General features: G+C 33.5%; 1 protein-coding gene across 1 annotated transcript in view; it reads left to right on the top strand.

Moving 5' to 3' along the window:
- Nucleotides 1-977: 977 nt before the first annotated feature.
- The window catches only part of LOC141460338 (uncharacterized), a 60,924-nt gene continuing 50,391 nt past the window's right edge, over nt 978-11,510 (top strand). The window contains exon 1 of the mRNA XM_074140245.1: nt 978-1,128. Coding sequence (XP_073996346.1) covers nt 1,097-1,128 — 32 coding nt within the window. The 5' untranslated portion in view covers nt 978-1,096. The remainder of the gene's footprint in view (nt 1,129-11,510) is intronic.

Genomic DNA, 11,510 nt, shown 5'->3' with positions numbered 1-11,510 from the left:
GTATATCTATTTTTAAAGTATATATTTTGAAGTATGCATATATTTTATTTCTATTTCAATATATGTTCTTGTATGTTGTGTTATTATTAATGTTACTTTAAATTATATTTCTTTGTAACTGGGTGATTGCTCATATTGTAAATAAATAATAAATAAATATGAATTTGAATTTGTTGAATAATCTGAGGTGGGTAGCTGGAAATCAGAATCGTATCTATTCAATTAAGTGAGGATTAATACTTTGGTAGTGGAGTGATCTGTATAGTTATGTTGTAGTTTTTTAACTTCCAGAAAAAGCAGAGACAGATATTAGTGTGAGGAAGTTACTGAGAAATAGGGTACAGATTTGATTTAAACCTGAAATAAAACATTTTGTGGATTTTTTTTTTTAATGTTCCAGTTAAATGGCATTGTTTAGGTGTTTTATTGAGTTAATATTGTTGTATATATTGAATATTTGTAATAAATAGGTCTTGATAATTGTAGCCTGTTCTAAAGACTAGTTTTCTATGATAGGTTTTTAAATTTATTAGGTAATTAAATATGTTTTTGTTTTCTATTTCATAAGCACTCATATTTGACTCTACCTGAGTTAAGTTAGTTAGTGCTAAATCTCACTGACCTCTGAGGTATCGCTTACCACAATTTGCTTTATCAGCAAATAAATAGTAAATGCTTTTTGAAAAGTCATCACTGGTTGTTAACTCGGATTATTCTCTTATTGCCGGATTGTTTTCATTTACTGAAAGCGTCTTCGTTTAGAGATTTGCAGAACTTTCCCAGTGTGTGAGGGATAGACAAGTTATTTAGGTGTGGATTAGACAACGTTAAATAATAATATTGTACACAAAAAAAATATTTAAAAAAGAAAATCAAAGATAATTCTTACTTTTTTTAAAAAAATAAGATAGGCATTTGCTGTAAGAAGCTCCCTTCCTGCATAAATCTGACCCCCTCTCTAATACCATCCCTATCCGGAGTGCATGAGGGAGTCTGCAAGTGTAAGTCTACAGCTGTTGTCTATAGCGGTGTACTTCAGTATACTCCTTAGTTTAGTGTATACCTTACTGCAGGATACACGGACCGACCGGATCTTATGGCCTCCGCTTCGCTACTCGCTGTTCTGTCGTAAGTCCTTATATCATTTTCCTTATCATCTGCTTACGCCATGATTTTTAAGAAATCAATTATTAACTCTCAGAATCTAACATGCATATTGCTAATGTTTGGGTTCTGCTACATTTGTTTTGTTTTTAACCACATTTATGAACTGTTCAGAACTGCTATTATTTAAATTTAATTAAGCTTGTAGATAGTGTAGTTAAAATCTTTTCTTGGCTAGTTTCCTTATGAACTTTTTCAGCCATTTCTTTTGCACTTGAATTCGGATTACTATTTGATGAATAGATTGAATTTTGGTTGTCTTGATAGAACTCCTTACGTGGAAAGAGAGATATGTTTAAATCTATTTTTTAAGTTTAACTATGATAAATTGAAGCAATAATTTTTAAAGAACTGCATTAAGTGCTACTAACATAGACTCGCCCCGTCAAATGGTACATTCATTATTGATTCAAAAATCGTACCTGGTTACTGCCCGAGCCGGTGAAATTTCACAAAGTAGTGACTCTAGGAATATAGCTCACCAAAATAAATCACATCTTTTGTACACCTTTAGTTTTTCCTTCTTCCCAACTCAATCTTGTTCTTTTCTTCTTCTTCTAATAATAAAACTCATTATTAAGTTGAGTTCTCTTCTTCTGTTTGCTTCCGTATCTTAAGCATCCAATTGCTTTGCCATCCGCAGCACATGTCTGGTCTACCATAGCTCGGTTATCAAGAATATATTTGACAAATTTACACTTATCCTAGAATGTAATATCTTGACTCTTCAAGCTTACTTAAACTTGTAACATCTGTGACGAGTTCACATTTTTTTTTCTAAGTTTCCGGTCTTAGCAGCTTTTTTGGTACTTTTTTGCCCGGTGATTCAAAAAAGTCTTTCTAAAACAAACATTAATTACTCCGCAGACCCGTTTATCCGCTGATTTGCCTTGCTATCTACAAGTCCCTTTTCATGTTTGTGAGCCCAAGATGTTTAAAATTCCTAACCTGCTGTGTTATCTGTCCTTTGAATGAAATGACCGTGAATGAGTTAGATTCGGATTTGCCAGCGAGGTATTTTTCCAATACTCACTGTTTGCTTGCCTATCCTGTCAAGTTTTCTTTACATCCTTACATTAAATTTGCGGTCGGTCGATCGTGATTAGTTTAAAACTTAGAGAAAGAGATCAAAAGCTCTTGGCTGTAGTTTGGCTTGGCGAAATGGAGAAGTTGAAGTTAAGCAAGTAAGACAGTGCTAGGGCAGCGACTCTACTGAAGCTCTCCGTACTCTTTAGCATACAAATAAGAAAAGGAAGTGTTTCCAGAGAGGAATGCATCATCCTCCATTAATTATCAGAAGGACAATCACAACAGCTTCTGCTTCACTGCATTCATACAGTGCACTTTGACAAATCTACTTCAATGCTCCCTCTAAATGGCTTATTTTTACTCAAATATTATAACTAGTTCCAAATTTCATCGAATGAAGTGCTAAATGCGGTAAACGTAAGTTCAGATTAAAATTATGCAAGCTTAGTCAAACTTCTCTTTGCTTTCCTTTCCTTATTAGTAACTAGTATGTTTTCCAAATTCTTCATTAATAAGTTGATTTCTTTGTATCCAGAAATTATTGTTTCTCGTTGTCCTTTAAGGAGATATTTTATGTTTTCCCATCATAACATTGCTTCTCCATTTTAATATTGCTCAAGTATGACAACGTAATTATTTCATTTTATAGGTTTGTATCTTCTTACAAATTTTAATATACAGTATAAAATTTAAATAAACAATACAATCCAAGAAGCGAACCTATTCTATGTTTTAACCAAGATAAAAACCAAAATTATGGAGTCATTTTCGAAGGTCAAGCATTTCCCAATAAGAATCTTTTTTTTTATACCTTGATTTTCCTTCTTCAGTTTTGACCTACTTTAATATTTAATAGCAGTAACAATGGAGGTGACTAATTACAATAGCAGTGTCCTTATAAGACAAATCTAACCAGATTCTTGTCTATTTTCGCTCTCTGAATTAATGATGAAGAACAAAGCGTTCTTAATATGTAATTATTGTAAAGAAGTTGTAGACCAAAAGCTAATAATACAAATTTTAAAATGTTATTCATGCAAATCAAATTAAAGGATTGCCACCTTTTTGCTGATGTGCTTGATTAAATGATCAGTGGTAAACTACAAATTTCATTTGAATAATTGAAAAACTCTTTTATGCAAATAATGGTTTGTCAACATAGTTGATTTTTTTTCGTTGCAATTTCTTACTTTTTGACGTGCACAAGAATGTGTTACTAGCTATCCGTTCTTATTTGAAGTTCGTGTTTGAAGCCTTACACATTTAATTTTAATGTAGTTTAGGATTAATTTGTATCACGATATGTTCAATAGGGTAATTCTTTCCAGGATTTAATACCTTTAAACTTGGTTTTGATTATTTCTCATTGTTTTTCGTTGCCTATTAAAAAGTACTTATAATGTCAAGTGCGATTCCAGATTCTGAAGTAATTCTTCAATGGTTAAAAGGGTGGTTCCAGATCTGATAATAAATGCACTCGAAATTTAACATTAGTTTATTTTTTTGGAATGAAAATGAACATCGAGACTTTTTACTATTGCCCAGAAATACAAAGAACATTTAAAAAAAAAAAAGATGAATGCAATATTCTGTAAATGTGAGTGCAGGTTGACAGAGACCAGCAGGCACACACTGATTTTAGTAATACGTGACCGACAGCCAATGCAGTGATGGCAGTGTAATATGGCGTTAATGCAAGAGGTTCATGACTGTACACTATAAATCCGTTGCTAAATATGTAGGAGATCGTGAAGCCACTGACGCTTCAGGCGACGGAGAGTAATAGAATGGAAAGTAAACAATTTGTTACGGTTGGAAGGGTAAACTATGGACGGAAGGGTCGCCATCCTATAGATAGCGAATTGCCTTAGCGGAATCATCTTCAGAAGAATAATGGCCGTATCGTCGGCAAAGCTAGAGGTTGCAGTGTTTGGATGCTGTGGGAAATAAGCAGTGTAAATTTGTAGAGGCAGGAGCAAGAATACTCCTTTGTGAATCATCGGCAAGGTTAGGAAATTTTGGAGTAATGGAAGTACTTTTCACATTATTAAAGAAGCGGTCAGCAAGGTATGTTTTTAAGATAAATTAATAGATGGGAGCTGGTACGTCCCTAGCTTCCACGATCAAAATCCAGATCAAAAGCTTGAAAAAAATGTCCAGAACCACTGTCAGTATCCGCTCGAGTGTTTATTTGTAATTCTTCTGCACGTAATTCGTGGGCGGTGGTATAGTTTTTGAGGGAACAAGCATTCATCTTTTGCCCGTTGGTTTGTGTTAGGTTGATACATAAAGAAATTTATATTTTCTTTCATGAAGCTTTTTCATTTGCTAGAAAGTTTTGAATCTAACGTGGGTCAAAGTATGGTTTAAATTGTTTTCTATTTTAGACTCGACGTTGCGTTCGCTTTAAACTGGGTCTTCTGAAGGTGCATTTACTTATTTATTTTCTATTTATAAAGTAGGCTAGACAAATTAATAATGAATTCTCCTTAGTGTTTTACAATCACCAATAACCTCCAGAAGGTAAACTATTTTGTTATTGTTTTGCTTGGCTAATATTCCATCAAGATTAGTGAGACACGATCTTATAATCATTGCAATGTATAGTTTTACATCTTATTTATATTCAAAATTCACACGTCCCCTGATTCTCCTGGTTTGGTGTAAACAAGTAAGAAGATATAATAAGCGTGTTAAAGTCCTTGTAACGACACAGAAATGTTACCCCAGAGGTCATTGTTGTTTTCTGATGATTTCTTTAGAAAGAAAGAGAGAGAATAAGGTAATTAATAATTGCAATTATTCTTTACTTTCTTATAACGCGCAGTTTTTTTTTTTTGTAAGGGTTTGCATTTTGTTCATTCCTATTTTAATAAGAATAAAGAAGTCTTTCGTTTACTTAGAAGTGTAGAACTACACTACTTTTACAACCTTGAAGATTAAAGATACCTCAAATAATTTTTTATTTTTTTGTATTTTTATTATTTCTTATAAATCTGCACGTTAATTTCCTATAAACGCCTTAAATATTTGATCTAGCGTTCTTTTGAAAATATATAGTCTTATAAAATATATAGTAATGCTATCTTATAAGAATCTGAGGCACTATTTTAGATAAGTCATTGACTCCAATAATTGATTGATTCTCCGATCATCGCCGGTCATTCAAATGAATAGCATTCTTTTCTTCTTGCAATGTAGCTCACGATTGTGCACCTCATTGTGCTGATTGTATTATTTCTTTGTAATGAGTTGATTGTGCTTTTCCTCTATTAACCATTATCTATAGCTTTACTTTTATTGTATCTTTTTTTGATGGCCAGAAATTTATCCTCCTGTGTGTAGCACAACTGATTTTTTTAAAGATATTTAGAAAGATTCAAAATTTTTCTTAATAGTATTTCTTATTCAAAGATCTTGCAAACACTAGTTTTCACAAATTTCATTCCTCTACCAGCTTATCCTATTCCTTTAATCGAACACTATCTTCTTCCGCAGTACCAGGTAATGCTCTAAGGAGATTAAAGAGAATATGGCTTTGCCATCATTTGTGAATTTTAATAAAAAATTAAAGAAATATAATATTTCTTGCTTAATGAATCTCCTATCTTCCAAAGAGATTATGGGCGGTTCCATTCCGACATGCTGAATCTTTCAAAATAATAATAACAGAGGGTAATTCTACTATTTCTTGCTCAGGCATTTCCAGCTTACTGGCAAATGGTTTATTTATAAAACCTCTTGAAAATTCCATGCTGTCAATCATTCCTCGAGAAGAATTGATATGTACACATCGACTTGTTGCATCGATCTGTAGCTTTTCACTGGAAAGAAACCTGATAATTAGTCCAATTGATTAAACTTGACCCCAAGACTTCGTTCTACCTGATTCCTGTTGCCTGTTCTGAACACTGTACAGAGCGAATTCTTTGCTCCTTTTCCCTTCCTAGTTTCTAAAAGAAAATGCAAAACAGTGCAAGAGCTAAAAACAAATTTATTTTTTTGTAAACGGGTTATTTTTCTCTCGGGAGAACTGTACTTTGAAAAGATGATCGCAATACTTATTGAGAGTGACTTGCTAATAACCACTAATAAAATTGGAATCAAGCTTGCATTATTATATCAAACTGCAAGTTTGTACGTGACTTACTTGTGTACTGTTAATTCTAATCTAAAATATACCGCTATTATTGTAGGTGAAGTTCTAAAAGTAAATTTTTGCAATCACTGTACAAGGTTAGTGATAGAGATCCGTGCGGAAACAACTCACGTTGTGTGTTTTTTTAAAAGAGTATATAACAGGAGCCATTTTGTCTAAATAATCTCTCTCTCTGTGCCTAAAACAAAAGAAAGTGTTATTTAAAAGGAACTCTACTAGGTAGTGTCCAGTTTGTTGCAGACTGGGGCACTGCAGTGGTGAAAGGTTGATAAGGCTAGCATATTTAAAAGAAGAAATAAATAAGGAAAAGGTCGGTTTCCCCAGCGCCACATCGCGTCTTAGTTGTCGCTGAAACATTGCATATCATAAATACTTTTTTCTAGCAGTTATTTCTTCCGTAAGTTAGTTGAATAGTTTATGTAGACATAACTGCTCTTTGGCCAGTAGGTTCTGCCATTCCCACTTCCCTCATCTTATCTTTATCGTAATTTTAAATGTCACATGATGTTTTTTTTGGTTACATCACACTCCTTTTACATATGGCAATAATTGTATTCCTTTTGTAATCTGCTCGTTTCATCGGTGAAATTAAAATGATGTTTAAACTTACAAACTAAACAACCATTGTTTATAGTCTTGTTAGTTCTTCAAGTTCTTCCATGACTTGGCATCTTCAGGTACCATGTGTTAGCTGCAGATTCAAAGAGGCCGAACTCTACCCGTCACTGGTTGATCTTGCCGCACTTTTACCCAGTCACGAACTATATGGTCACAGCTGTACAATATTAGCTTCAAGCAATTTACTTTGTCCATTATATCCCTGAGTGTGATATATCAAATGAAGAAAGGCTCATTTTTGCCTACTAAGTGAAGTATTTTGTACTACTTACTTTCTCAAGATTTCCTAATAATAAATAATTTGAATTTAAATGGTAATCTAGTATATTAAAGCAATTTTGGATCTTAAAAGTTCTTAAAAACTCAACTTGAAAACAGAAGACAGATTATCCTCATTTCTCTCGAGATAGCGGGTGAATTTACGCCTCTATCATAAAACAACAAGCCACAGAAAACAATTTGTTCTAGCAAAAAGTAACAGCAATGTCAACAAACAACACAACTGAAACCATCACCTTTTTTGTTTAATGCCTATGCTCAGGCTTCGACTTGTAGACCAGACTTGGGAACTTGTGTCTTTACAATTCATTCCTAAAATTTTAGTTCACCCTAAAGTCCGTTGCTTTTGCAGAAAAATCTTTATTGATGATGCGTGAAAAAGAACGTTTGGATTTACGCAAGCTTAAATAGAAATAAGTATTTGAAGAAAAATCGACTTTGTAAGCGAAGTTTAAAGTATTTTACAACAATCACAAAAAGATTGTAAAGTCAAAGCACATCGTGAGAATGATTATTTTTTATTTTTTTTTTTTTCCTTTTTACTTGTGGATCAGATAGATGAGTTTTGTTACTGAATAACTAATTTGAATATTCATTTTATGTAAATTAAGTTTATGTTAAGCAAATTTGATAATATGATAATTGTTAAAAGGATTATGCCTACTCATTTTCTAAATAAAAGAAATAAACATCATTCAGACTTGTAAAGAAATTAAAAATCTCATTAATTTTTATAAATTAGTTAAAATAATAAACTAAGAGAAAGTAGTATGCATTAATAAGAAATTGAATGGTTAAAAAAAAAAAAAAATGATTGAAGTTGAATCACCGTTTCTAAGCCGAGGAAAAATAAATTAATATAATAAATCTAAAAGTACACGGACAGAACGTTTGCCTTATAACTTACCTATCCTACTTCGCACTCTTATAACTAAAAAGCGACGAGCAAGATCTCTTTGGCAGCGAACTAGGTATCCTTCCCACAAACAGAATTTCAATCATCTTGCAAGACAGCTTAAAAACGACCTTCAAAAATACTACAACACCCAATACGCTAACTATACAAAATCTCTTACTACTGACGACAACTCACTCTGGACTGTCACCCGACGAATATTAAAATTTCAACAAACCTCTTCCCCTCTCCGTTCTGCTGACAACTCCTGGGCCAAATCTGATCAAGAAAAAGCTGACTTACTTGCAGCTCACCTCTCTTCCGTCTTCACCCCACATCCTGACACCCAAAATCTACAACACACCCAAGACGTCAATACCGACTTGGACATTCCTTTACCAGTTTCTCTTCCTCCTAAATCATTCACCCCCAAGCAAGTCAAGGAGGCCATTATCAATCTTCCCCCTAAAAAGAGTCCAGGTTATGATTTAATCACAGCACACATTCTCCTTCAACTTCCTAGAAAAGCAATAGTCCTCCTTACAACCATCTACAATTCAATACTGAGAACTACCTATTATCCTATTCTTTGGAAATTCTCCACCATCTGTATGATACCTAAACCTTCAAAACCCACGCATCTACCTTCCTCTTACCGTCCTATCAGCCTCCTTTCGATTCTAGGCAAAATTTTTGAGAGACTCCTCCTACCACGCCTTCAAGAAAGTTTTGATGGCCTTGAAATTATCCCAAATCATCAATTTGGTTTTCGCAGTTGCCACTCTACAATCCAGCAGGCCCATCGCGTTGTGGACACCATCGCTACATCACTGGAGCTTAAACATTTCTGCGCTGGAGTATTCTTGGATGTCTCACAGGCCTTTGACCGAGTATGGCACAAGGGTTTGCTATGGAAGCTTAAGGGTATTCTACCAAGCACATACTATCTTATACTCAAATCCTATCTCTCCGACCGATTCTTCCTAGTAACTCAAGGCTCTTCTCGATCATCTATTTTTCCTGTCCTTGCTGGTGTACCACAAGGTAGCGTCTTAGCTCCTCTTCTCTACACAATCTTTACAGCCGACTTACCTTCAAATCCCAACACCTCCATATACACCTTCGCTGACGACACTGCCATTCTCTCCACACATACTGATCCTGTCCTCGCTATCCGCTCTCTACAATCTCACCTTCACTCACTAGAACCCTGGCTACAAAAATGGCGAATAAAAATCAACCCAAACAAATCCAAACACATAGTCTTCACACTCAAACGAGCAACTCTTGGACCTGTCTTCTTATATAACACTCCTATCCCACCAGCCGACCATGTGCGGTACCTTGGACTGTACCTAGACAAAAGACTAACTTGGAACCCTCATACGAGACCTAAACGGGCTGAATTACACAAACGATACAAACTCCTTGCTAGACTACTGGACAAACGCTCAAAACTAACTCTACAGAACAAGCGTCGACTGTACACTTCCCTTCTTGCTCCAATATGGACTTACGGACTTGAACTCTACGGGACAGCTAAACGATCTAATATCAACAGATTACAAACACTCCAATCTAAAATACTCCGCCGCATTGTAAACGCTCCCTTTTATGTCAGTAACCACTCCATACACACAGACCTCAACATTCCATTTATACCAGAACTTGCCAAAACCCGCTACAACACATTCCACCAAAAACTATCATTTCACCCTAATCCTTTAGCTGCAAACCTATTCTCAACCACACTTCCCTCCAACCCCCGAAGACGGCTGAGGCGCCGTTGGCCCCGTGACCAACTGGTAGACTAATGATGGTCATCACTGGATGATCATCATTCACGATTGCCACGCCATTTTTATTACGCACAGCATATTTACTTATTGTACTGTACGAGTGCAGGTGTAAATTTCAAATAAAAGATAAAAAAAAAAAAAAAAAAAAAAAAAAAAAAAAAAAAAATTATAACTTATCAAAGCTAATAATCCGAAAAAATGTTCGATTTGTCATCCAGAGGTCTTGTTGGTTTGCTTGCTATTAAAATAAATAATAGTTTAAACTTTATACTATACTGTGGTCCTTTTATTTTTTTAAATTTACTGCAAAAAGTAACATATTTTCTTTTATAAGTTAGATCTCTTCCTACAGAAAATAAAATCTCACAAGACTTATTAACATTCCAAAAGGAAATTACCCCATTGTCTTTATAATCACTTTCATTTTTTAGTTTTTCTAAATACAAACCATTTACATTTTAAAACTTTTTCACATTATAATAAGTCACACAGGAATTAACAGGAAACAATAAATTATTATTTTATTAAAATTAATATTAAGTAATAATAAAATTTATTCAATTTTTTTCCTAACTTATTTCTTTATTTTAAACAGAAATAGTTTCAAACACATAGCTGATTGATTTAATACATTCAGTTTTTGTAATAATATTCACATAAGTTAATAGAGAAGAAATTGCGTTTTTACTGAGTTTATTGTATTATTCAGTTAATTAACTAAAATTATTTTCGTCACTTCATGTGTTTTTGTATGATTATAATAATAGTAGCATTAACAGTCTTACATCGGACATGAGTCAATGAGAAAAGTAAGGCATAAGTAATCATAGAGATGGCCTCATACTTCATTGTATTATTATATAGTTTTCATATTTTAGTGTATGGAGTCTTTACACCAATAGGAGAGGATATAAAGCAATTCAAATTATGAAGGAACTGTGAAACTCCCAAATTTCATCACCTTATGTTTCCTTCATAAATACAGCTAGAAAGATGGAATTGTTTACAGTTGAAGAAGTAAACAACTACTATGATTTTACATATTTTCGCAGAGATTGCACACTTAATGGGACAGAAGATACTGCAATTTGAAATATGAAGAATATACAATACTCACAAACTTAATCATCTTATATCTCCTTTATAAATACAGCTAGAAAGCTGGAATTGTGCACAATTGTAAAGGTAAATGAGTACTGTAAATGTAAATATTTTCGGAAAGTTTACAGTGTAACTTTAGAAGTGAGATTCATTTGAGAACTGCACAGTAATTTTGAAAAAGAGGTGAATGTTTCTTTTTAATTTTTTTAGGGCAACTGTAAATTAATCTTTTTGTAACTGAAGATTATTGCTGGGAAACTTTGGTGAATTTTTTAAAAAAATTTTTTAAAGATTTATGTTTTAGGCAATTTTCATTTTGACGTAGGATGTATTATTCTTAAATAACAAAAGGTAATTTGGGTCCATAAATGCTGTTGAGCAGAATCTTACAGAAACTTATATAAAATTTAAAGATACGAGTATTAGGCAAATAAGCCATTTAATTGATTAAAATCTGGGAATTTTA

This window comes from Rhodnius prolixus, unplaced genomic scaffold (assembly GCF_049639745.1).
Source record: "Rhodnius prolixus isolate KJV_2025 unplaced genomic scaffold, Rpr scaffold_6, whole genome shotgun sequence".
Classification (NCBI taxonomy): domain Eukaryota; kingdom Metazoa; phylum Arthropoda; class Insecta; order Hemiptera; family Reduviidae; genus Rhodnius; species Rhodnius prolixus.
Note: the sequence above shows the minus strand (reverse complement) of the source record. Positions and strands in the feature narration are given on the sequence as shown.